We start from the raw sequence: 26,676 nt of genomic DNA, 5'->3' as shown, positions 1-26,676 counted from the left end.
ACAATAGTTATTTTGAACACACTTATATATTTTTTTTCATCGTTATAAACAATATTTTCAGATTTTATTATATGAAGAAACAATAAATGAAGGTTATTCACAATAATATGCAATTATAACGATTAAACATATATTATCCTTTTTTAACAAATGTAATTATAAGTTTTACTTTTAAAACAGGGAAGATTATCATTTTCACAATTTGCGAATTCACACACATTATTAAATGTTTTTTAATTTGTAAAACATTATTTGTAATCGAAATACAACACAATATTTTTAAAAACGCTATTATTTCTCGACACCCTTTTTGCATGTACACGTCCTCAAGTGCCACCAACAGTGCATATTTTGTAGCAATCCACAGAGGTAGATAATCAACTTTGCTGGGACACTAATTATCCCGCCAATGAATGGTTGAGGTTTTCTGCAAGAAATGTACTGTTGGTGGTACTCGAGGACAGGGTTGGGAAGCCCTGCTCTAGAGTATCTATTTCTTCATGTGTCCCCATATGTTTTCTTTTCTTTCCCATAACTTTCATCCACTTCCTTAGCTTACTCCTTTTTTTTATCCATTCCTACCTTTTCTTATTTTCATACTATGCATTCACTCACCTATTCCTCCAGTTGGAGAGGACGAGTGACATCTTTTCAAATATGCACAAAAAGCTTCTTTATTTGGGATACATTCTTTTTTATGTGCTTTTTAAACTCACATGTGACTTAAAGACAAGGTTGTCATGCATCTATTTGAAAAGGGCGCCTGGTGTAGCCCATATATGCCAAATTCGGCTACAAAAAAAGGCGCCTGGTGTAGCCCATACACCAACTTCGCCTGCAAAGGGCGCCTGGTGTAGCCCATATACCAACTTTGGCTACAAAGGGCGCCTGGTGTAGCCCATATACCAACTTCGGCTACAAAGGGTGCCTGGTGTAGCCCATATATTCCAAATTCGGCTACAAAGGGCGTCCGGTGTAGCCCATATATTTCAAATTCGGCTACAAAGGGCGCCTGGTGTAGCCCATATATGCCAACTTAGGCTACAAAGGGCACCTGGTGGTGCCCATATATGCCAAATTCGGCTACAAAGGGCACCTAGTGTAGCCCATATATATGTCAAATTTGGCTACTAAGGGCACCTGCTGTCGCCCATATATGTCATATAGTTTTAGTTTATAAAAAGGATGCTGTTATAGGCAAAATTTGTTGGGATACCACCAGGTGGTGCCTAACCCTAAGACTCCCCTGGTGGTGCCTAACCCCAAGAAGACCCCCCCAGGTGGCGCATAACCCTAAGATTCCTCTGGTGGTGCCTAACCCTAAGACTCCCCAGGTGGTGCCTAACCCTAAGACTCCCCAGGTGGTGCCTAACCCTAAGACTCCCCAGGTGGTGCCTTACCCTAAGACCCCCCACTACAGGTGTTGCCTAACCCTAAGATTCCCCTGGTGGTGCCTAACCCTAAGACTCCCCAGGTGGTGCCTAACCATAAGACCCCCCAGGTGGTGCCTAACCCTAAGACCCCCCAGGTGGTGCCTAACCTTAAGACCCCCCAGGTGGTGCCTAACCCTAAGACTCCCCTGGTGGTGCCTAACCCTAAACCCCCTAGTGGTGCCTAACCCTTAGACCCCCCCCCCCCCCGGCTTGTGATGCCTAATCCTAACCCCCCTGCACCCCCGAATCTCGGCTATAAAAGGGTGCCCTTTTGTAGCAGAATCAAAAACCTTGTAGCCGAAAACCCTGTAGCTGAAAAAAATATGGGCTACAAAGGTGTGCCCTACTGTAGCCGAAAACCTTGTAGCCCAAAAAATATGGGCTACAAAGGGGCATCCTACCGTAGCCGAAAACCTTGTAGCCGAAAAAATATGGGCTACAAAGGGGTACCCTACTGTAGCCGAAAACCTTGTAGCCTCAAAAAATATGGGCTACAAAGGGGCGCCCATTTGTAGCCTATATCAAAACTCGGGCGCCCTTTTCACCACCTTGTAGCCCATATTTTCAGAAATAACATTGATGTCTATGAAGGTGCCCTTTTCATACAGGCAGCTCAGGCGCCCTTTTCCCGGTGGCCATGCTGTTGCTTTTGACGTAGAGCTGGCTATTTTAACTTAGTAAATGTGATTATTTCATGTAATTCTGTATGTACCAAAATTATGTTATTAGATCTGCAATACTTACATCCATTTTAAACTGGAGTAAAAAGTTTTCTTGCAGTGCCAGAATCCTTGAGTCAAAATGGAAACATAACAATGAAATACACAAATAAAAATCCTAATGAGGTATTGACAAATGTTCACACGTAGTTTAATAAGACTAAAATACATATTGATTTATTCAATATGGAATATATTAAAAAACTTTTATGAATGATGAATACTACGCAGGGGCATAACTAGAAATTACTGGGCCCCCTTGCAAAACTTTGGATGGGGCCCCCCCCCGCCAAACCCCCATCACCCCCCCCCCCCCGACAGACGAGTGTGCTCCCAGCCTCAGCTTATTACAGTCACTCTGTCCATCTGGCTCTAGGTCTGCAGCCTTTTCCAGCATCACTAAAGTACAGAGCTTTGGGAAGGGGTAGAGAGTTTGGGCACTGTACACAAGAGCATGCTGCACATGGAATAGGGTATCTCTACAAATCTTTGTCTGTAAAACTTTGTATGATTCCTTATCAGTGGATGAGCAGATGCAGTCATTACAACAAATGAGCAGAGAGCAGTAAGTTTTTTTTCTCTCCTTGCCCTCAGTTGTCAGTCTCTTAGGACGGGGCCCCCTGTGGCTTCTGGGCCCTCCGCGGCTTCGTCCTTTCAGGGTCTATTGTTACGCCCCTGATACTACGTATTTATCTACAGATCAAGGGCAGGTTGAATACAGACTAACATACATCACTAAGCAGCTTTTAGTACACTCAAACAGCATAGAATTAAAGTAAAAGTAATGATAACTTGTAGCAAATGGAAAAGTGACGCTGTTGGCAGGTAGTGCTCATCATTTTGTATCCCTCTTTCTCTGGAGTACTGGTTATGGATCAACTTTTTGGCTTTCTTAAAGAGGAACTCCAGTGAAAATAATGTAGTAAAAAAAGTGCTTCATTTTTTTTACTATAATTATGTATAAATGATTTAGTCAGTGTTTGCTCATTGTAAAATCTTTCCTCTCCCAGATTCACATTCTGACATGTATTACATGGTGACATTTTTACTGTGGGCAGGTTATGTAGCTGCTCCTAGCTGTTTTGGCTGTTAGAGACAGCTGTAAACAGCTAATTCCTGTCTGTGAACATTATTACATTGTGGCAGTTTGCCCAGAGTACCGCGGTACTCAGAGCTTCTTGTGGGAGGGGTTTCAGCACAAAATCAGTCATACAGCGCCCCCTGATGGTCTGTTTGTGAAAATCATTATATTTCTCATGTAAAAAGGGGTATCAGCTACTGATTGGGATAAAGTTAAATTCTAGGTTGGAGTTTCTCTTTAAAGAAAACCTGTACTGAGTAAAAATATTTAAAATAAACACATGAGGTAACTTCAAATGAACATTGCATAGTTACCTCGCCATCAGTTCCTCTCAGAAGCTCACCATTTTCTTCTGACAATAATCCCTTCCAGTTCTGACAATATATTGTCAGATCTGAAATATATCAGTTGCTGTCAGTTATATATCAGTTGCTGTCAGTTATAGCTGAGAGGAAAACTGATGTACCAGGTAATGTCCATGTTTCCCTATGGCTCAAGTGGGCGATGTTACAATTTAACTGTGTGCTGACCATAAAGCTGTTATGGGTAATGGCCATTTTCGAAATGGAGGACGGAAAATTCCCTCGATCACTTTGAGCAAACAGGACGCGGGACAGGAGAAAGACACTGAGGAGTAGACTACATGGATGGTAAGTATAACTTGTGTATGCTTATTTTGACTTTTAATTTTCAGTTCAGGTTTTCTTTAACCACCCTGGCGTTCTGATTAAATCGCCAGGGTGGCTGCGGGAGGGTTTTTTTTTAATTAAAAAAAAACTATTTCATGCAGCCAACTGAAAGTTGGCTGCATGAAAGCCCACTAGAGGGCGCTCCGGAGGCGATCTTCTGATCGCCTCCGGCGGCAAGAAATAACACGGAAGGCCGCAATGAGCGGCCCTCCGTGTTTCGCTTCCCTCGTCGCCATGGCGACGAGCGGAGTGACGTCATGGACGTCAGCCGACGTCCTGACGTCTGCCGCCTCCGATCCAGCCCTTAGCGCTGGCCGGAACTGTTTGTTCCGGCTACACTGGGCTCGGGCGGCTGGGGGGACCCTCTTTCGCCGCTGCACGCGGCGGATCGCCGCGCTGCAGCGGCGATCAGGCAGCACACGCGGCTGGCAAAGTGCCGGCTGCGTGTGCTGCACTTTATTTGGTGAAAATCGGCCCAGCAGGGCCTGAGCGGCAGCCTCTGGCGGTGTTGGACGAGCTGAGCTCGTCCAGACCGCTCAGCAGGTTAAAGGACAACTGAAGTGAAAAGAATATGGAGGTTGCCATATTTATTTCTTTTTAAACAATATCAGTTGCCTGGCAGCCCTGCTGTTCTATTTGCCTGCAGTAGTGACTGAATCACACCAGAAACAAGCATGTGGCTAATGCAGGTCAGATCTGACAATAATGTCAGAAATCTCGGAGCTGCACATGCTTGTTCAGGGTCTATGGCTAAAAATATTAGAGCCACTGGATAAGCATGATAGCCTGGCAACTGGCATTGCTTAAAAGGAAATAAACAGGGCAGCCTCCATATCCCTCTATTTACAGTTGTCTTTTAAAGAACAGCTCTGCAAATAAGGAATTATAAACATATAATATACTTAAAGAGAACCTGTACTGAGTAAAAATATTTAAAATAAACACATGAGGTAACTTCAAATGAACATTACATAGTTACCTTGCCATCAGTTCCTCTCAGAAGCTCACCATTTTCTTCTGACAATTATCCCTTCCAGTTCTGACAACATTTTGTCAGATCTGAAATACATCAGTTGCTGTCAGTAAAATATCAGTTGCTGTCAGTTATAGCTGAGAGGAAAACTGATGTACCAGGTAATGTCCATGTTTCCCTATGGCTCAAGTGGGCGATGTTACAGTTTAACAGTGTGCTGACCAGAAAGCTGTTATGGAGAAATGGCCATTTTCAAAATGGAGGACGGAAAATTCCCTTGATCACAGTGAACAAACAGGATGCAGGAGAGGAAAAAGAGATTGAGGAGTAGACTACACGGGAGGTTAAGTATGACTTGTGTATGCTTATTTTGACTTTTTATTTTCAGTTCAGGTTTTCTTTAAAGTGGACCTGATATCAGAACTTCCTCTCTGCTCTAAAAGATACACAACAACGTAATAACCTTTAAAGAAAAACATTTCTTTGTTACAGGCGATATAAATCCTGCAATAAATCTGCAGTGTGTCTACTTCCTGCGTTCATGGGAGCAGACATATTGTTAGCATTGAGTGTTTACAAATTAGCTTCTCTGCCATGGCAGAACAGATTCCTGAGCTGAATGATTTGAGAGATCAAATTACAGTGGTGATTAGTCACAGATGAGGGGGGATTAGACAAGCTAAACTCTCTAAATACATACAGGGAGCATTTCTATATGTTTTCCTTCTGTCCTGTGCAAGAGTTCAGGTCCACTTTAATAAACTGGGAGAAGTTTATAAGATGCTTACTTTGCCAAGTCATTCAGATCCAAACGACCATCCTTATTTTTATCAAAGAGCTTCATCTGAAATGGAAAAAATACAGAGCCAGAGAATTTTAACTCCTAAAGGAAACAATACAGTGCATTTCGACAGTGTAACAGTAGAGTTGTTCATGTGTACCAGAGGAAGCATGGAATTGGTTTGATGAGATGAACACTTTGCAAACCTTTTACCTGATCAGACTGATCACATGCTTCTCCATGAGTTCTGGTACACACAAGCAACCTTAAGGCCCATACCCATTACACGATTTCTACAATAAGTTCACGCAACCGGCGATTTTGTGAGCACTGAGCGATAGTTTCCGTGATCTCACGACATGGGTACAGGCAGGTAATAATTACGCAAATGACATCTGGCAAAGCGCTGCGATAACCACTGTTATGGTGAATCAGATCTTTAAGATCCTTGATGACTCTGCGCAAAGTACCGCCATCACTCAACTTCCCATCATATGCCATCGCATGACGTTGCGTGTACCTGCAGGATGGCAGTTCTGATCACGTCATACCATGTGATCGGAACTGAGGAATCCTGCCGGTAGTACTTTGTCGCCACGGTGGAGGTAGAAGAAGCCAATCAGACAGGTATGTATCAGCCCTCCCCCCACCCCACTGCCACATACCCCGCTGAGCCTGCCAGGCAGGAAAAATTTCGACCCCACAAACAAATAAAGTTCTACGTTTTATGGCTGCTAAGGGGTTAAGGAACACCTTGTTGGGGGGATGATAATAAATCCACCGCAAGGTGACGCTTTGACAGCGGTGAAGGATCACTGGGCAAAAATAGCTGACATGAATTTTGAAGGAGTGCAAGTGACTGCAGACCTTGGAAAACCATTGAGGTGAGGATACATTGGGTTCTGGTAGGGTAGAAGTGACTGGAGTAGGCACTGGGTTTTGCTGGTGGGGCAGTTACTGAAACAGGTGCAGGTGCTGTTTCAGATGTTATATATAATGAAGTTATGGCCAGTGTTCACAGCTTTTTCTCGTTAGCGCTTCAGCCAAAAAGGATCCGGTGAGCTGATCCGGTCTCCGCTTCACCGGATCCGGATGGCTATGTCCATGGCCTGGGTTCACATTGAAAATGGAAAGTGAAAACAGATCTGATCAATGATTGATCGGATCTATTTTCACTCAATTTCGCCAGCAAATTCATACCTAATCTTCTGTAGAAGCCGGCGGTAGAGGCTTCCTCTTCTTCCGCTGTGACTACACAGCGCGTCATGTGACCGCCGGCTGCTACAGAAGATTAGGTATGTATAAAACCTCGCTCACCCACCCGCCCGGCTGCTGCACCCTCCCTAATCCTCCCGTTGCTCAGATTCGCATTGGCGCATGTCCCCATCCCCCGTGGAACGGTCCGTTTCTTCACTAGTGTGAAGAAACGTTCCGTTTTACATTGCCCCAAATGCTGCAGCATTTTTTGTCTGGATCCGTTCCGCTGGGCAGAACGGTCCAGAAAATTAGGGCCTGCAGCATTTTTTAGATTCGGGGCCCGGAATGTACGGAACTTATCTGTACCAACGGATGCATGTGAATGGATCCATAGGTTAACATTGGATCCATTCACATCGATTCCGTTTGTACAGTATACGTTCCGGTTCCAATCCACAAAAAAACGCTAACGTGAACCGAGCCTTAGGGTTCACACCTTTTGACTTTCAGTATGAATGTTTTCAAATGCAAATGATAAAGGAATAACATGCAGCAAGGAAATGCCTTACATTATATGTATATGTTAACAATGCTGAAAATATGTGTGCACCACTTACTATAGTGTCGGTATATTCATCCAGTTTATCAGGAGTCATTTGTTTTTTGTGTTGGACGAAGAGGTCCTGTAGGAAATTCTAGAATTAAAAGAACAAACAAAAGGTTAAATGTAATGCTGCACATGACGGTACTTTACATTTTTTTAAGTTTGATTGTACATCTTTTAGCAAATTTTAAGTCAGGAGCGTTTCTAGCCTTTATGTCACTCAAGGCAAGAAGTCCTGTATCAACCCCCCTCCCCCCCAAAAAAAAACTACACACACACACACACACTAAATGATTTAAACCATGTGCCCTATAGGGTGGGAGCAAAATACAGGGAGTCCCTAAGATACAAACAACCCATCGATCCTAAAGGAGATACAAGGGTACAGAAGGAGGAAGAAAAGGGGACAGAAGGAGGCACAAACACCCGTGAGGGCGTGGCTTAGTTTGGAAATTGGGCTTTGTTTGGGGCAGGGCTTTGTTTGGGGCTGGGTTTATTCAGGGACATAACGCCCCCAGGACCAATGGCACTCCAAACAGTGGCCTGGAATGCCTATGCCTAAAAACGCCCGTGTGTAGGGTATAGCAAACAACACATCTAACAGACTTTAGAAGTCTATAGATAAACTTTCAGGTACACAGTGGTCACATGTGTCAGGCTTATATAGGTAGATAGAAAGTAGGTATAAAGTTATATGCTTCAACCCCAGAATGTGGCATCAGTGTGTTAATAGCACTCCCACCCCATTTAAGTTCTTGTCTTTTATCTCATATTCAGATGTTTAACTGTATAGGTGTATTTTCAGAGCATAGATATAGAGGTGTACTAAATGTAGGTAGTTCCTCCGTGCAGCATGAAGAGCTGCTAATTGCAAAGAGCTTCCTTGTCATACAGTACTCCCTAGTGGTAGGGAACGAATGCCTAGATTCCTCAATGCATCACATTTTTACCAAAAGCTTTCTACTATGTAGTTAGAAGGGCAAGAACTGATAGCTGTCCTCACAAGAGGTTTAAAGTGAAACTCCAGTTTTGGTGTGAAATAAACAATCCCTAAAGTCCAGCTGAGCTCTTCACATTGCTAGGATCAGTTCTAAATTAGTTAAATGTAAACCTTACTCTGAGCATACATTCACTCATCCCCTCTACAAGAACCATAACACAGCCTTCCACCTTGGAAAGGTCCATTCTGCTTTTAATTAGTGCAGGAGTCAGAAAATTACCTCCTGCATTGTGCATCTGGTTATTCCTGGAGGAAAGTAAAATATCTGGGCTGTTTGAACTGGAACACAGGGTTAATGGACAGCTGAAGCGAGAGGATTATGGAGGCTGGCATATTTATTTTCTTTTGAGCAATACCAGTTTCCTGGCTGTCCTGCTGATCCTTTGCCTCTAATACTTTTAGCCATAGACCCTGAACAAGCATGCAGCGGATCTCAGGTGTTTGTGACATTATTGTCAGATCTGATAAGTTTAGCCACATCCTTGTTTCTGGTGTTATTTAGACAATAATGCAGCCAAATAGATCAGCAGGGCAGCCAGGTATTGTTTAAAAGAAACTAAATATGGCAGCCTCCATATTCTTCTCACTTCAGTTGTCCTTTAAGATCCAAAACTAGAAAATGAGTGCAGTTTGGGCTTGTAGCAGTTGTTTTAGCAGAAACCTGGATACAAATGTTGTTGAAAAGATAATTTTTAAGAACATTAAACTGAGAAAAGTGTGCTGCAGTAATACTTGTTTACAGCAAATTTTAGCATGGGTTGATTTTTTTCATTAAGAGAAGGCAAAATAAAAATATATTTAAAATAAAATAAAAAGGAAAATATGGTAACTAATTTTGTATGAAACCCCATAATGCACAGTTACACATACCGTATATCAGTTCTAGCAATCAAAACAAAGAAAGTTGAAACATAGTAGAACTACACCATGGATTTGTGTCAACTCTAATATCTACGAGGGAACAGTCAATATTTCTTTTTCATTCATGGCTTAGCAGAAGCAGATGAGTGGCTATGTGACATAGCTTAGTTCCACACCATTATGTTCATAAAACACCACAGCTCAACAGATGTATTGCAGTAACAGTGCACTAAGTTAAATATGGAGTATTTCCACCTCTTTTCTGTAGATAACATTTATTTTCATTTACTAATGGCTTGGCAATGCCAGTCACTAAGTGGAGCATAATGGCTCCTCTGGGCAATGTGTTTCCTTTTCAGTAGATGACTGTTTTCCACTGAAGTCGTTAAGCACTGTTATGTTTCATATTTGTACAGGACAAATAAACAGTATTATTATGCTGGAAGAATTACATATAATGTTGTTTCACAGGAAAAAACTATCAATCGAGTCAATCTTTTGTAACAAAGAGGGATAGGCAGAAGGTGCTTTTCTGCTTTTTAGATAGGCACAGTGCAAAGCAAATGTGGAGAGAGTCCATGATTCACCATTAGCAGGTTTTAGCTGTGCTGTACAAATTATTTACTGACACAAACACAAAACCTTGCCAGTAGATGGGCTACCAACTACAACTTAAATGTGAGAATCCTCCCTACTGGGAGCAATCCTACCACTTGTCCCAGATCAAAAACAACAGAAAACACCAACTTTTATAACACAGAGTTCAGATACCTGTTTGTCAATCCAGTACAGCCATGTGCTTCTCAGAGTAGGATTGACTGAGGCCCCTTTTACACTTGCATAGAAAGTGTGCGTTGCATTACCCTGTTTTACCACAGGGTAATGCAAAGACAATGTAACGCTATTGGGCCTAGCACACTGACAGTATCATGCTAGAAGTGCCTAATCCGCCGCAAAGTCAACAGCGCATTGCAGCTGGAGTTTCGCAGCGGCAGAAGTAATGTAAGTAATTCTATGATGCAAACCTTTTAAAAAGGTTGCCACCTGCATTGCAGCGAGCATGCGTGTAACGGCAGAATAGGACGGGGATCCCCATGAATGCCATTGAAGTACTTCCTGTCCAGCAGGAAGTATGTCACTGGGCGAGAGGTGTGTGTGGGGGGAGGGGGCAGCTCTATGCATATGACCTTGTTGGCACATTCTGCTGCAGGGTCATATGATTGATGTTTAGTGCGTTGCGGTGCGATGCGGCAGTGGTGGGGCATAGCACCACAAACGCACTGGCCAGGTGTAAAACTGGCCTTAGGCTGAGCTAATTGGCCTTTTATTTTTTCACTTGAGCAACTTGCTAGCTACCTCCTTGGTGGTCCCATATTCTTCAATAGCATTCACCACCTTTAACAAAGCTATTCTCTAAGAGAGATTTTGTGCCTCGATATATCTGTATTACTAGGAGGTTGGCAATTTTCTTTTTCTGTTTTAAAAAACGCAAACCCCTTCACTGCCACTCAGCAGGAGTTTATAATCTAATGGATTTACCACTAGGGATGCTCATTCCAATTTTGTAGAATGTAAATTTCCACATTTCCGAAATCGCATTTCCGCATCGGAATGCGGAAATCATAGTATGGCAAGCGGATTTCGACAGAAATGTCGGAAATTTCCGTGGGAATTCCGCTATACCGATATTCTGTAATTTTAAGCCAATCAGAAGACTCAAAATGAATACGCCAACCAGAGAATGAGGATTTGTAGTGCGGTAAGTGGTAGGCAGGCCCATATCTCTTAAGAGGCACCTGTGGGCCGGTGCCATGGGCCACCTATTGGCTTTTTTATTATTCTTTTTATATATTTTTTTTATTGTATATCTTTTTTTTTTGTATGTGCGGCTTTGGGGGGAAGGGGGGGGGGGGAGGGGGGAGCAGCACAGAGCAGACACACACACAGAGGGGCACTCGCTCCCCCCTCCAGAATCATGTCGAGTGGCAGCAGCCGGCCGGGGAAACTCTGCATGCTGCTGGTGCGGTCTGGTCAGTGACAACATTAAAACAGGCACGCGACCCTGGACTGGAGAGGAAAGCGAGGAAGGGGGAGCGGGAGCCCCAGGTGAAGGAGGGGGGGGAGATGTCCCCCCTTCCCCGCTGCTGTGTGTGTGTGTGCCCAGTCCCCCTTCCAGGATACCTAAACTGGGGGACACCTATAGACCTAAACTGGAGACACCTACTGGTGGAATTTCTGCGGAATCTGAAATTGGCATTTCCAACTATCCCTACTTACCACATTTAAAGGTTGATTACTGGTATCTGAATTGAATGGGGAAATTATTATCCCCAGAAAACCAATGCAAATGTTGATTGAACAGAATACAAGCAGATGATGCAGAAATTCAAACCCTAATGTCCGATCAGCACTGTGCTGCTACTATATACAGTAAGTGCTCTATAAGAGTACCAGTAAACTATGTGGCATGTTAATGATGTGATTTTTTTTCTAACTGATTTTGGGTATTTTGCTTATATCAAAATAGCAAAAATCTGGAACAAAGTTGGAGCAGAATATAAATCGTTGTTTCATTACAATCCCATAACCTGATTTACTAATGGCTTGGCAATGCCAGTCACTGAGTGGTCCATAATGGCTCCTCTGGGCAATGTGTTTCCTTTTCAGTAGATGACTGCTTTCCACTGAAATCATTAGACACGGATTTGTTTTGTACTGGTACAAGACACATAAACAGCATTATTGCTGGAAGAATTTCATATAATGTTGTTTCACAGGAGAAAAAAAAATCTGTGCACAGCATCCATCTTTTTCAGCCATACTCTTTTAAAAAAAAGTTGCATAAAGTTAAGTATATGACAATGGAATCTCTTCACACAAAAAATTGCTTAAGATTGGCAGTCATATGAAGAGCTTGGTAACCTTTCAACATGTAAAGTCAAAGGATGCCACTTTTTGAACCATGAAACTAAACATTAGCCATAGTAGCTGTCTTGGCTCCCCAGGGGTGTCCTGTGGGTAGGGAGCCTGTGCATTGCTCTTTTTATTTTTGTGCCCCCCATTATTAGATGAGCTGGATGAGCTGAAAGTTAGGGATGAGCTAAAATTTTGCTGAAATCATTCTCACATCGCAATTACCATTCTTGCATGACTTTGCAAAAATATAAAGGATTTATGTAAGATACACATATTCGCTAAACTGAGAACTTTGTATGTCCATATATTTTCATATAGCAGTATATTCTCATCCCTGTGAAATTATGTTTTCTCATGACCATTTACTTCTATGCTTGTGGTGAAATTGTGCTTTTGCATGCAACTCCATATATTTTCATGCATATTTTCAGTTGTGGGAAAAGGCATTCTCTCATGCCCACTGACTTCTATGTATTTGGTAAAAATGGGTTTTTGCACCCAAGCCCATACATTTTTGCAAATATTCTCATCAGTGCAGAAATTTTTTTTTTTTGCAAAAATTATGAGTGACAAAACAAACATGTCCATATTCACCCATTACTGCTGAAATGTTTGCATGACATGTACAGTGGAACTCACTCATTGGTGCTCACTCTGTTTTGTACAGCAATGTGTCTCCCTAATATACTCTCATTAAACAGAATACATCCATACCTTCGACCATATCTCCCCTGCAGAAAGTAAAGCCACCAATAACAGAATTGCTAATGAGAGATATGTATACTTTCATTGGTATATTTACAATAATAAATGTGCTTCAAAATCTTAGTGTCTGAATGCCAGTGAGGGGCAGTCAGAACCCAGGACATCAGAGTGTCTTTCCTGGGCATGGGTATGCATCTAGATGGCCATATACATCACTGATCAGTTGAAGAATGTGGGTGTGTTCACGGGTGGAGCCAAATTTACATGAACTTAGCAATGATAGGACATTATACAAGGACTATGGTGGGGATTAGATTGTGAGTGCGTGCTTCTGACACAAGTGCTGGTGACAGGTGCCAGCCAGTTTAGATAGTGACAGGGACACCCCCCCCCCCACCCCCAGTTTAGGTGGTGACAAGTGCCCTCCAGTTTTAGGTAGTGCTAGGTACTTTGCCTTGCAGGGCGCTTTGCAGGGCTGGGTTCTTTGCTTTGCTGGGCAATTTGCCCTGCAGGGTGCTTTGCTTTTCAGGGCTGGGGGCTTTGCGTTGTAGGGCTGGGTGCTTTGCTTTGCTGGGCACTTTGCCCTGCAGGGTGCTTTGCTTTGCTGGGCAAAGTGCCTTGCAGGGTGCTTTGCTTTGCCGGGCTGGGTGCTTTGCTTTGCTGGGCACTTTGTCCTGCAGAGTGATTTGCTTTGCAGGGCTGGGGGCTTTGCTTTGCAGGACTGGGTGCTTTGCCATGTGCTTTGCTTTGCAGGGTTGGGGGCTTTGCTTTGCTGGGCACTTTGTCCTGCAGGGAGCTTTGCTTTCCAGGGCTGGGTGCTTTGCTTTGTAGGGCTGGGGGCTTTGCTTGGCAGGGCTGGGGGCTTTGCTTTGCTGGGCACTTTGCCCTGCATGGTGTTTTGCTTTGCAGGGCTGGGTGCTTTGCTGGGCACTTTGCCCTGCAGGGTGCTTTGCTTTGCAGGGCTGGGTGCTTTGCTTTGTAGGGCTGGGTGCTTTGCTGGGCTCTTTGCCCTGCAGGGTGCTTTGCTTTGCAGGGCTGGGTGCTTTGCTTTGCTGGGCACTAGAGTTGGGCCGAACCTCCGATTTTAGGTTCGCGAACCCTGTTCGCGAACTTCCGCAAAAGGTTCGGTTCGCGAAAAAGTTCGCGAACCGCAATAGACTTCAATGGGGAGGCGAACTTTCAAAGTTTTAAAACATTCTATCAGCTGGAAAAATGATAGAAAACATGTTTCAAAAGCTCTAATACCTGGAGCCACACCTAATTGAGTGAAATACACATCATTGCTGGAGGACCCACCCTCCCTCCCTCCTCCAAACAAGGTCCTTTATACCATTTGCCTACCTACACTAATTAGTTATGGGACAGCTGCTACACACTCTGCTAGGGAGATTTTAATTGGCCTCCCTCCTCCCTTCTCCCTCCTCCCTCCTCCCTTCTCCCTCCTCCCTCCTCCCTCCTCCCTTCTCCCTCCTCCCTCCTCCCTTCTCCCTCCTCCCTTCTCCCTCCTCCCTTCTCCCTCCTCCCTCCTCCCTTCTCCCTCCTCCCTCCTCCCTTCTCCCTCCTCCCTCCTCCCTCCTCCCTCCTCCTCCCTTCTCCCTCCTCCCTTCTCCCTCCTCCCTCCTCCCTCCTCCCTCCTCCCTTCTCCCTCCTCCCTTCTCCCTCCTACCCTTCTACCCTTCTACCTATTCCCTCCTACCGGAGGGAGGAGGGTCTCTTCTGCCAGGGAATTATACTATTTTAAAAACCAGTATACATCATACCATAGCTGGGAATACATACATGAGTATACATCATACCATAGCTGGGGATACATACATGAGTATACATCATACCATAGCTGGGAATCGAACCGAGACCTCACTGTGTGGTGGGCACGTCACCCTAAGCACTGTACCACTACAGAAGTAAGTGAAGCTTGCCTAAAATTTAACATTTATGCTCAATGCAATAGAACCATTAGGTTGCTTAAAGGAGAACTGTAGTGAGAGGTATATGGAGGCTGCCATATTGATTTCCTTTTAAGCTATACCAGTTGCCTGGCAGCCGTGCTGATCTATTTGGCTGCAGTAGTGTGAATCACACCAGAAACAAGCATGCAGCTAATCTTGTCAGATCTTACAAAAATGTCAAACACCAGATCATACCATAGCTGGGAATCAAACCCAGATCTCACTGTGTGGTGGGCACATCACCCTAAGCACTGTACCACTACAGAAGTAAGTGAAGCTTGCCTAAAATGTAACATTTATGCTCAATGCAATAGAACCATTAGGTTGCTTAAAGGAGAACTGTAGTGAGAGGTATATGGAGGCTGCCATATTGATTTCCTTTTAAGCTATACCAGTTGCCTGGCAGCCCTGCTGATCTATTTGGCTGCAGTAGTGTGAATCACACCAGAAACAAGCATGCAGCTAATCTTGTCAGATCTTACAAAAATGTCAAACACCAGATCATACCATAGCTGGGAATCGAACGCAGATCTCACTGTGTGGTGGGCACGTCACCCTAAGCACTGTACCACTACAGAAGTAAGTGAAGCTTGCCTAAAATGTAACATTTATGCTCAATGCAATAGAACCATTAGGTTGCTTAAAGGAGAACTGTAGTGAGAGGTATATGGAGGCTGCCATATTGATTTCCTTTTAAGCTATACCAGTTGCCTGGCAGCCCTGCTGATCTATTTGGCTGCAGTAGTGTGAATCACACCAGAAACAAGCATGCAGCTAATCTTGTCAGATCTTACAAAAATGTCAAACACCAGATCATACCATAGCTGGGAATCGAACCCAGATCTCACTGTGTGGTGGGCACGTCACCCTAAGCACTGTACCACTACAGAAGTAAGTGAAGCTTGCCTAAAATTTAACATTTTTGCTCAATGCAATAGAACCATTAGGTTGCTTAAAGGAGAACTGTAGTGAAAGGTATATGGAGGCTACCATATTGATTTCCTTTTAACCACTTGAGGACCCACCCAGGGGTGCCTCTAGCCATTTTGTCACTCCAGGCGAGAAATCCTGTGGCGCCCCGCCCCCCCCCCCCCCCCCCCCGCGATTGCCCCCCAGCCCCATACCCCCCACCCCCAAAACCCCTAAAAATAATCATAATGCAGCAGCGTTTCACCAGAAAATCAGAAAATACACTTATTGCGGAATGGGTTCACCAGAAAATAGTTGTAATGCAGCAGAGCGTTTCACCATAAAATATACTTATTGCGGCATGCACTCACACACACCACACAGTATACACACACACACACTATACACACGCACACAGTACACACACATACACTGCACACAACATACACACTATACACAGTGCACACGCACACACACTACACACACACTATACATACACACACACACTATACACATGCGCACACTACACACACACTATACACACGCACACACTATACAAACACACACACACACACACACACACACACTATTTATTATTTATTTATTGTATTTATAAAGCGCCAACATATTACGCAGCACTATACACACGTACACACTATACACACGCACAGTACACACACACACTATACACACGCACACACTATACAAACACACACACTATACATACACACACACTATTTATTATTTATTTATTGTATTTATAGAGAGCCAACATATTACGCAGCACTTTACACACGTACACACTATATACACACTATACACATGCACAGTACACACGCACACTACAGTACACACGCACACTACACTACACTACACTACACTACACTACACACACACACACACACACACACACACACACACACACACACACACACACACACACACACACACACACACACACACACACCTACCTACCTACCTATGTCCTCCCCTTCACCACCATCTCTACTAATCCCGGTTTTCACTACCTTATAGTGTGTCTGAGCCCTTATGCAGAGAAATAATGAGGAGAGAAAAGCTGAAAGAGAGGGAAGAGGATGTTTGCCTCACCAGGATTGCACTTTTATTTAGCTTCCCTGTATGACAAGAAGACACAGCCAGCCAGCACTAGGGAAAGAGGGAAACAAAGGTGAATGAAGGAGGCTGGTGCACACCAAGAGGGCTTCTGAGCATTTTTCAAATCGACAGTGATTTGAAAAGCGCTGGGCTATTGTTACCCTATGACGGTGTTCCCACAGCAGCGTTGGGATTTTTTCTAATTTTTTGGAGCGATTCTTTCAAAAATCGCTTCACAAAGTCGCATTCGCAAACTGCTAGCGATTGCTGTTGCGATTTTGTCGTGCACTAGCCCAGAGAGAGGTGGAGTGGAGAAACTTAGAATAGCCTGAGATGGAGTAGAGAGCTTATCTGTATTGCAGTCCTACATTACACAGAGACTACTTACCTGTAATAGGACTCCTGTCCCTGGCGGTCTCTCACACAAGTCAGAAAGCAGCCCTCCTGAAGTCCAGGGACTGTCAACATTTTTCCACTTGTTTAAAACCTTATCTGCACAGGCAGTCATTTTAACAATGGTGAGAGACCAGACAGATGTTTTCCCACAGACCCTCCAGGCAAGCTCTGCATTATGTTGTGTATATTTACCAGCTTGCCTGCCCTCTAATTGCACTTTTATCTGCTAGCTTAGTGTTTGACATCGCCTTACAACAACAAACCTGAATACACCAGGCACTGGACCAGCCCTAAATCACTGAATGAAAGGCGACCTGGGGGGCAGTCCATGCCTGGCTGCTACACTAAGTCTCTCTAAATCCACTGAGTTACCAGTAGCAGAAAGAGAGAGAGAGAGAGAGAGAGAGAGAGAGAGAGAGAGAGAGAGAGAGAGAGAGAGAGAGAGGAACTGACTTAATCAGTCAGGACTCAGAAGCTGAGGCTGTACTCCAATGGATCCCTGACTGAGTGAGCTGGAACTGAGTGAGCTGGGACCAGTGCCTTCTCTCACTGACTCATTCATTACTGTGGTTCTTTGAATCATTGAGCTGAAGGAACTGAATTAATCAGCTATGAGTGGAGTCAGGCGCTGCTTTTAGCTGCTGTTGTAATCTGACCCCTGAGTGAGCTCAGAGGCATTTCTTATCTCACTACTCAGTGCAACAGCGCTCTTCCCTCCTCCTGTCGCCCTAGGCAAAAATTTATAGCTGCCTAATGGCTGGGACGGCTGTGGACCCACCCTTTACCCCCCCTTAAGGACCAGCGCTGTCTTAGCTGATCTGTGCTGGGTGGGCTCTGCAGCCCCCAGCACAGATCAGCGTGCAGGCAGAGCGACCAGATCGCCCCCCTTTTTTCCCCACTAGGGGGATGATGTGCTGGGGGGGTCTGATCGCTCCTGCCTGCCGGGTGTTGCGGGGGGGGCACCTCAAAGCCCCCCTCCGCGGCGAAATCCTCCCCCTCCCTCTCCTACCTGGCCCCCCCTGGAGATCCGGGCTGCACAGGACGCTATCCGTCCTGTGCAGCCAGTGACAGGCTGTCTCCTGTCACATGGCGGCGATCCCCGGCCGCTGATTGGCCGGGGATCGCCGATCTGCCTTACGTCGCTGCTGCGCAGCACCGCCGTACAATGTAAACAAAGCGGATTATTTCCGCTTGTGTTTACATTTAGCCTGCGAGCCGCCATCGGAGGGAGGAGGGAGGAGGGAGGTGGGAGGAGGGAGGTGGGAGGAGGGAGGAGGGAGGTGGGAGGTGGGAGGTGGGAGGAGGGAGGTGGGAGGAGGGAGGTGGGAGGTGGGAGGAGGGAGGTGGGAGGTGGGAGGAGGGAGGTGGGAGGCCAATTAAAATCTCCCTAGCAGAGTGTGTAGCAGCTGTCCCATAACTAATTAGTGTAGGCAGACAACTGAGTCAAATGGTATAAAAGGACCTAGCTTGAAGGGAGGGAGGGTGAGGTCTTTAGCATTGAAAGCAGTCTGTTTCACAATAACATGTCTGCTGACAGTAAAATGGAGGCGAAAAATTTTGCTCAATACAGCTTTATGGGGCGAATCGAACTTCCGCAAAAGTTCGCCTGATGTAGGCGAACGCGAACCCCCAAAGTTCGCCTGGAACCGTTCGCCGGCGAACCGTTCGGCCCATCTCTACTGGGCACTTTGCCCTGCAGGGTGCTTTGCTTTGCAGGGCTGGGTGCTTTGCTTTGCTGGGCACTTTGCCCTGCAGGGTGCTTTGCTTTGCAGGGCTGGGTGCTTTGCTTTGCTGGGCTCTTTGCCCTGCAGGGTGCTTTGCAGGGCTGGGTGCTTTGCTTTGCTGGGCACTTTGCCCTGCAGGGTGCTTTGCTTTGCAAGGCTGTGGGCTTTGCTTTGCAGGGCTGGGTGATTTGCTTTGCAGAGCACTTTGGTTTGCTGGGCGCTTTGCAAATTGCAGGGCTGGGAGCTTTGCTGGTCAGTTTGCATGGCTGGGAGCTTTGCTGCGCACTTTGCAGGGTTGGGTGCTTTGCTGGGTGCTTTTGCAGGGCTGGGAGCTTTGCTGGGCACTTTCTATGGCTGGAGGCTTTGCATGGCTGGGAGCTTTGCTGGGCACTTTGCAGGGTTGGGTGCTTTTGCAGGGCTGGGAGCTTTGCTGGGCACTTTCCATGGCTGGAGGCTTTGCAAGGCTGGGTGCTTTGCTGGGCGCTTTGCAGGGCTGGGTGTTTTGCTGGGTGCTTTGCAGGGCTGGGTTATGTACTTCACAGGGTGCTTTTCTGGGCTGGGTGCTTTGCAGGGCTGGGTTCTTTGCTGCACTCAGTGCTTTGCAGGGCTGGGTGCTTTGCAGGGCTGGGTTCTTTGCTGTACTCGGTGCTTTGCTGGGCTGGGTGCTTTGCAGGGCTGGGTTCTTTGCTGCACTGGGTGCTTTGCTGGGTTGGGTGCTTTGCAGGGCTGATGACGTCAGCACACGCCACCGACTCCGGAGGGCGGAGTCGGAGGCTTGCGCTGACGTCATCAGGAAGCAGGAACAGTCGGGGTTTGCGGCTCTGTATAATCCGCGGTGGAGAGAGTGCCCTCATCTGTGAACCTGCACATATGGTATCTCTTTTTATTAAAAAAGAATTGCTTTTACATAAGGCTGATGGCTCCTTGGCTGGCAAGAAGTGTATTTGTGATATGCAATTACTCAAGACGCGCTTCCTGTGAGTGCACCCACAAAGGGGGATTCTGATACTGTTCTCATAAGGTGGTGGCACTACCCCCTGGAGTGTGCCACGGGGTGCTTTGTGTGGCTTGGCATAAGCAATACTGGGCACTATTTGCATTTTTATGATTCTTTTACAGGGTTACAAGCAGGCACAGTGATTTGTGTACGATTTATTTTTATTATTATTTTCAGAAAGTTATTATATTAGCCTGGTGCAGAGTTCTATTAACACCTAGACTGTGTTCCAGTGGGTGGTGGAGATCATAAATGAGGTACTGGTCTCTATGGTTAAATTTCCTATACAATTTTATGTCTATGTATCCCACTCTTTGATATTTAGAACACATTCCAAGGAGGCTAATATGTTGCTCTGTGTGATCTTGATGTTTATCTATTGTGTGTTTTTGGTAGAAGGTCGTACTGCCTATGCTTTGTGTTTAAGTAGTATGTCATGCATATACCAGGCAGTAGGTGTTGTATCTTGTTTGTCTAGATGTTTTGGAGTTAGTAACCAACTTCCACCAGGCACAATTAACATCTGCATAGGATTATTAATTAGCTAGATTGTTTGACTGCAAGAATAATTAGATGCTTTCTAGAACAGTTGAAGCTGCTTTATTGTTTTTATATACAATGACATGGATAAGGAGAACCTTCACAGAAATAAGACCTTATGAACTGTTTTGCAAGTGCTCTACCTTCAAATGCACCACCTCCTTTACAGCATGTAATTTATATGTGTGACACTACTACGCTTAACTGATGCACAGAGGTAAAGGAAAAAGATGAGATACTAGGACATCTTAGGTAAATGAGGAAAAGATGTTACTACATCTCTGATGGCTGCATTCCCTGTTAACTTTCGGTGAGTTTTAAGGAAATTAAGGTAAAAGAGGTGAATCATTACCCTGAGTTCTACTGCAGAGATGAATCCACTGCTGTCTTCATCATATGTCCTCCATATCTGAAAACAAAGATGCATTTTTATTACAAAATGATTCATTAATGTGGTGTTCATACTTCTGGCTTGTAGATGTCACTGTATTACTCAGGGGCGTAACTAGAAATCACTGCCCCCCCTGCGAAAATTTGGATGGGCTACTCCCCCCCCTCCCTCACCTCAGCGCTCCCCCCTGCAGCATTAACCAGTGGCAGCAGCGGGGCAGGAACACAGATATACCTCCATGCGTTCCATGCGCCATAGGTTCCTCTCTCGGAGTGACTGACGCTACTTCCTGTTTATCAGGAAGTAGCGTAAGGCACTTACGGAGACCGGAACAATGCTGATTAGTAATCAATGTTATAGTAGCCACTTTGCCTGTCTGTATCCAGGTTGATTTATGCATATTGTTGCCAATACATTGTTGTGATCTGCATGTACGTTTGATCTGTAGCCCCATAGAGTTCCATTTTATTCCTATACACTGTGTACCATTGTATCTGATATTGTATGTATTGTATACTCTTGTATGTATTTTCTTGCATATTGGAATCTCTATTACATATTTTTGCAATCTTGAAACTGCTGGTGCGCAAGTCAATTTTTCTTACATGGTTTGTAAGGCTGTTAGAGCCTGGTTTATGGACTGAGCACCCACTAGGTGGCTAGTACTTATATTGTATTGATAGGGAGATGTGCATAACTTTTACTACTTGCCTTCATTCCCTACAAAAAGGTTGGGAACTCATCTATTACTATACAGAGGTGTGTGCATGTGTGTGTGGGCGTGTGTGTGAGCATGTGTGTGTGTGTGAGCATGTGTGTGTGTGGGGGGGGGGGGGGGGGGAGTTCTGCAGTTGTAAAGATCACTAACTACTCGCTGCCTCACAGGACAGCACTGTTGTAATAAGGTGTAGATTTTGTTATTACACGTCTTGACAGACGGTTCTGTAACTGTCAGATGTTGAAATAAAATAAGATAAATTAGAATAATCTCTTGACGTCACCCCCTAATGCTGATGGCACAATCTTGTTTCAATGACATTGAGCTTTTTAATAGAAAATCTGACTGGAAGATTTTAGGGAATAAAGGCAAATATTTTACAATGCTCATCTGTGATTGTTATAATGATGGTAATAGTATAGCACTGACCATTATAATTTTTTTTATTTCCGCAATAGACATCCTTTAAAGGGAACCTGAAGCGAGAGGTATATGGATGCTGCCAAATTTATTTCCTTTTAACCACTTGAAGACCACAGTGGTAAACCCCCATTAAGACCAGCATGTTTTTTTCATAATTGGCCACTGCAGCTTTAAGGCCAAGCTGCAGGGCCGCACAACACAGCACACAAGTGATTCCCCCCCCCCCTTTTTCTCCCCACCAACAGAGCTCTCTGTTGGTGGGGTCTGATCGCCCCCCTTGTGTTTTTTTATTTTTTAATAAATATTTATGTTCATTGTTTTGTAGTGTTTTTTTTACTAATTCTGTGTTGTTGTTTTTTTGTAGAAATCCCCTCCCTTCCCCCAGCCGGCCAATCAGGCGATCGGCTGTCATAGGCTTCTGCCAGGGGGACAGCCGTGTCACACGGCTGTCCCCAGTACAGCACTGCTGATCGCAACGCTGTACCATGTAAATAGACGGCGATCACGCCATATAACAGTCTCCCGAGCAGCAATAGCTACTAGGAGACTGAAGACGGGTCGGAGCTCCGCCCCCCGAGAAGGAGATGCGCCCACACCCTGCGCGCGATCGGCGTTAGGCGGTCTTGGGGCTGCCGCCGCGGCCACGCCCGTTGGCGTGGAGCTGTCTTAGAGTAGTTAAGCAATAACAGTTGCCTGGCTATCCTGCTGATCCTTTGCCTCTAAAGCCTGGCACACACTTTCAATTATGACGGGACAATCACTGACCAATTTTACCTCTATAGTATTCAATATTTCTTGACCCTCGTGCTACATGGAGGTGGTATAATTGCTCAGTGATTGAGCAATAATAATTGAAAGTGTGTACCAAGCTGCTATAGACCCTGCACAAGCATATGCAGTTCAGGTGTTTCTGACATTTCTGCCAAATCTGACAAGATTAGCTGCATGCTTGTTTCTGGTGCGATTGCAGCCAAATATACCAACAGGGCTGCCAGGCAACTGGTATTGTTTAAAAATAAATAAATATAGCAGCCTCAATATACACTTCTCGGTTCAGGTTCCCTTTAAGACCAGTGTTTAGTTTCACAGGTGTAACTAAAAATCACTGGGCCCACCTGCGAAACTTTGGATGCCTCCTCTCCCCTCGCTTTCTACACAGGTAAACTGAGGACCAATGTTATTCAATTGGCTATTGTGCACTTGAATGTGTTTTCCCCATGCAGATAAGAACAGACAGCAGTGAAGCATTGCATGCATTTTCTCTATCAATTACATTAGCTTCTGTGATTTCACACATACAGCTTGATTCACTGAACCATGATAACTCATATCACCGCCGTTTTTGCACGCATTTTCACGCTTGCATTTGCGCGCAAATGTGAAAATGCGCACAAAAACGGCCGTGATATGAGTTATCATGGTTTAGTGAATCAAGCCCATGGTGTGCAGAAAACGCATGCAGAAAACCGACTGACGAGTGTGCTCCCAGCCTTAGCTTATTACACTGAACTAGCTGGCTGTGCAGACTTCTCCTGCATCACTACGGTACACAGCGCTTGGGGAGGAGTAGAGAGGTTGTGGGCAGGGCGCTGTAGACAAGAGCCTACTGCATATTGAATAAGGACTGTCTACAAATCTTTGTCTGCAAAACTTTGTATGATTCCTTGTCAGTGGCTGAGCAAATGCAGTCATTAGAACAATTGTGCAGAGAGCAGAAAGCTTTTTTTCTCTCTGTGCTCTTAGTTGTCAGTCTCTCAGGACAGGTACAAGAACCTTCTCCCCCCACGGGGCCCCCTGCGGCTTCTGGCCCGCCCTGCCGCTGCATCCTTTGCAGGGTCTATTGTTATGCCCCTAAAAAGCCCTGTTCACTGTAAAACAGCTCATATTCATTTTACTCCATTTCCTTGGGAATACGAGTTACTATGCAAAAAAAGAATTTCACTGGAGAATCGTACCTATAAATTAGGCAACTTGAACATAAGGGGTCTTTAATGACACTCACCCGCATAAACTCAACACTGTTATCCAAAGGAGTTTCTCTGCGAAAAAGTAACAGAAAGTTTTCATCCTCTGGCAAAATCATATTTGCAAGCTGCAAAATAAATATAGTGTAAAAGGATTATAAGAAACTTTAATGCTGGGTACACACGTTGCGATTAGAGAAAAAGTAATCTGATCCAGATTAATTTCCTTAAACGATATCTTTAACTTTTCTCCCTAAAAAGCTTTAAGGTAAGTACAGATAGGTTTTGATGGCTGAAACGATCATTCACAATCGCTGTCGGTCTGATGTCTACACAGGCATTTCCAGCCGTTTGCAGTCCACTTCATGCAGGGTGAGAAGTAGGTGGCCAGTCCAGCTATTTCCAGCAGACTGTTTTGTTACAGACTGCTTATTTTTCTCCTTTGCTCCCCATTGGATAGTACCTGCCTTAGCAAAGTGTGCATGACCTGACACTGGCTGTTTTCAGACTGTTGGTCAAAACAATCATGAATGATTGATTAAGACTGTAAAAGTCCATAGGGAGCTTTAGGCTGAGTATTCACTGTTGGGAGATATGTACCTGAATCATTTCAACCACCTACTACCTCCTCTACCCCAGAGTAAGCACAACAGAGCAGTATATATCTACCTACTCCAGCACTGCATTGGATCACCTTTTTCTTCCTGGCAGTCGCACACTCTATGCTGCCATTCTCTGGCTACTGATCCATGTTGCTTGGGTGCTGGATATCCAGCACAGAGCAAGTGGCCGCCAGGGAAGAAGAGGAGACCTGACAAAGCAATGGTAAATATCACACAATACATTGTTCTTACTCTGCATAGGGGAGGGGTAGATTGTAAACTGTTTGTGAATGGACACACGTGGTGGTGGTGATGGTGATGGTGAGCAGGTGTTTGGGGCGCCATAACAATTATGCTTGGGGGCCTGGGGGATTGTTGCTACTACACCCCTGGTTGTTTTATCATCTTACTGCTAAAAATCTCTCTAAATGCTTTGCCAACTGCTTATGGAAGTCTCCGAAAGTGCTGCCCAAAGCACCAGCCTTAAAGCGAGAGAATACATATTGGAGAATATGGAGGCTCCTATATTTATTTCCATTTTTAACAATGCCAGCTGACTGACAGTCCTGCTGGTTCTTTTTTGGTTTTAGTAGTGTTTGAATCCTGAAACGAGCATGTGGTTACTTTAGTATAGTCAGACTTAAGTCAGGACTCCTGATCTACGTACTGGTTCTTAATAATACTAGAGGCAAGACAGCCAGGCAATTTGCATTTTTAAAAGGAAATAAATATGTCAGCCTCCCTATCCCTCTCACTACAGGCCAGAATCACTTTAAAAGTAGACTCTCATCAGTAATGCAGACTACTGCATTATTAATTTTGCGGAAAAGAGACATACAGTATAAATATAGAATAGCTCTGTTGTAACAAGCAGCGACTATACAGAGCCATGCCTGCAGTTAAGTTTCACCCCAGCCAATTGCTCTAAAGGAACCTACAGTCATAATTCTGGGCTGACATCTACAGCAGGAACAATCACAACCATAGTCCAACAATTATTGTTTAGCTTAAAAATAATAAGGCAGATTTGCTTAGTAATGATTGGATCAGCTTCATTCACTGTTGCATTGCAGAGTTCTCATAAAAAACTTGTCTGTTAGGACAAGGCCGCTCCGCTAGGCTTGTTAGTAAACTCTTTGGCCTCCTTTGAAGTTGACAAGCTGGCTGTAGATTACATTGGGAGCCTGTTATCATTAACGAAAAGTATCTATAGCTGTGGGTGCTTTTTCAGGATCAGGTTATTTACTGAGTGATCGCAGAGGCAAGTGACAACCCCTATTATTTCTTTTGGTTGCATCCATATCCTGATTTCCCCAGCAAAACAACATTGTAGTCAATGTTCAAAGGGTGCAAAAACTTATCCAGTTTTGGTTGGCCAATGATTTGCCAATTTTCTGCTAGTATGAGGGTCAACATGTTTTGAATACTAGGAACAGATGGGGCTTGATTCACAAAGCGGTGATAACCCAGTTATCACGCCTAAAAGACTTTAGGCGTGATGACCTTTTCACCACTGAGTTATCACCGCTTTTTCCTGCTCTTCGCGCGAAGTTACCGCGCGTACGCGCGTTCGCGCGTACACGCGTGAGCGCGCGCGCAAAGTCCCATAGGGTTTAATGGGAGCTTCGCGCGAAGCGTCGGGTGCTGCGCGCGCACTTACGCACGTACGCGCGGTAACTTCGCGCGAGTTTCTTCTTATCACGCCTAAAGTGAGTTTAGACGTGATAAGGGGCTTTTCACTGGCGTGCAAACACTTTGCACCGCTTTGTGAATCAAGCCCATTGTGTAACTAAACGCATAGTACACGGAAGTGGTAAAATTGTCCAATCATTGGGCAATCAAAAATGTGGATGTATGTACACACCCCATGTTCATGGTATTCATATTCATAGGAGTTGAAAGCAGTAAGGGTGCTTCATAGCTGGATTTTTAGCTAATGAGTAGTAAGATGGATAGGGCTCTAACCTTTGCAGAGACAGAATCTCAAT

General features: G+C 44.8%; 1 protein-coding gene across 3 annotated transcripts in view; it reads right to left on the bottom strand.

Annotated features, from left to right (window-relative positions):
• SCGN (secretagogin, EF-hand calcium binding protein) overlaps positions 1-26,676 on the bottom strand; it is a 116,407-nt gene that overhangs the window by 10,961 nt on the left and 78,770 nt on the right. For 2 of the 3 annotated variants that reach the window (XM_068234658.1, XM_068234657.1), the window contains exons 5-9: positions 24,125-24,214; positions 20,943-20,999; positions 7,491-7,568; positions 5,684-5,739; positions 2,178-2,223 (exon numbers count right to left, since the gene is read on the bottom strand). In XM_068234658.1, the coding sequence (XP_068090759.1) occupies positions 2,178-2,223; positions 5,684-5,739; positions 7,491-7,568; positions 20,943-20,999; positions 24,125-24,214 (327 nt within the window). The remainder of the gene's footprint in view (positions 1-2,177; positions 2,224-5,683; positions 5,740-7,490; positions 7,569-20,942; positions 21,000-24,124; positions 24,215-26,676) is intronic. The other variant, XM_068234659.1, reaches the window with a different exon arrangement.

The sequence above is a fragment of the Hyperolius riggenbachi genome, chromosome 5 (genome assembly GCF_040937935.1).
Source record: "Hyperolius riggenbachi isolate aHypRig1 chromosome 5, aHypRig1.pri, whole genome shotgun sequence".
Lineage (NCBI taxonomy): Eukaryota > Metazoa > Chordata > Amphibia > Anura > Hyperoliidae > Hyperolius > Hyperolius riggenbachi.
Note: the sequence above shows the minus strand (reverse complement) of the source record. Positions and strands in the feature narration are given on the sequence as shown.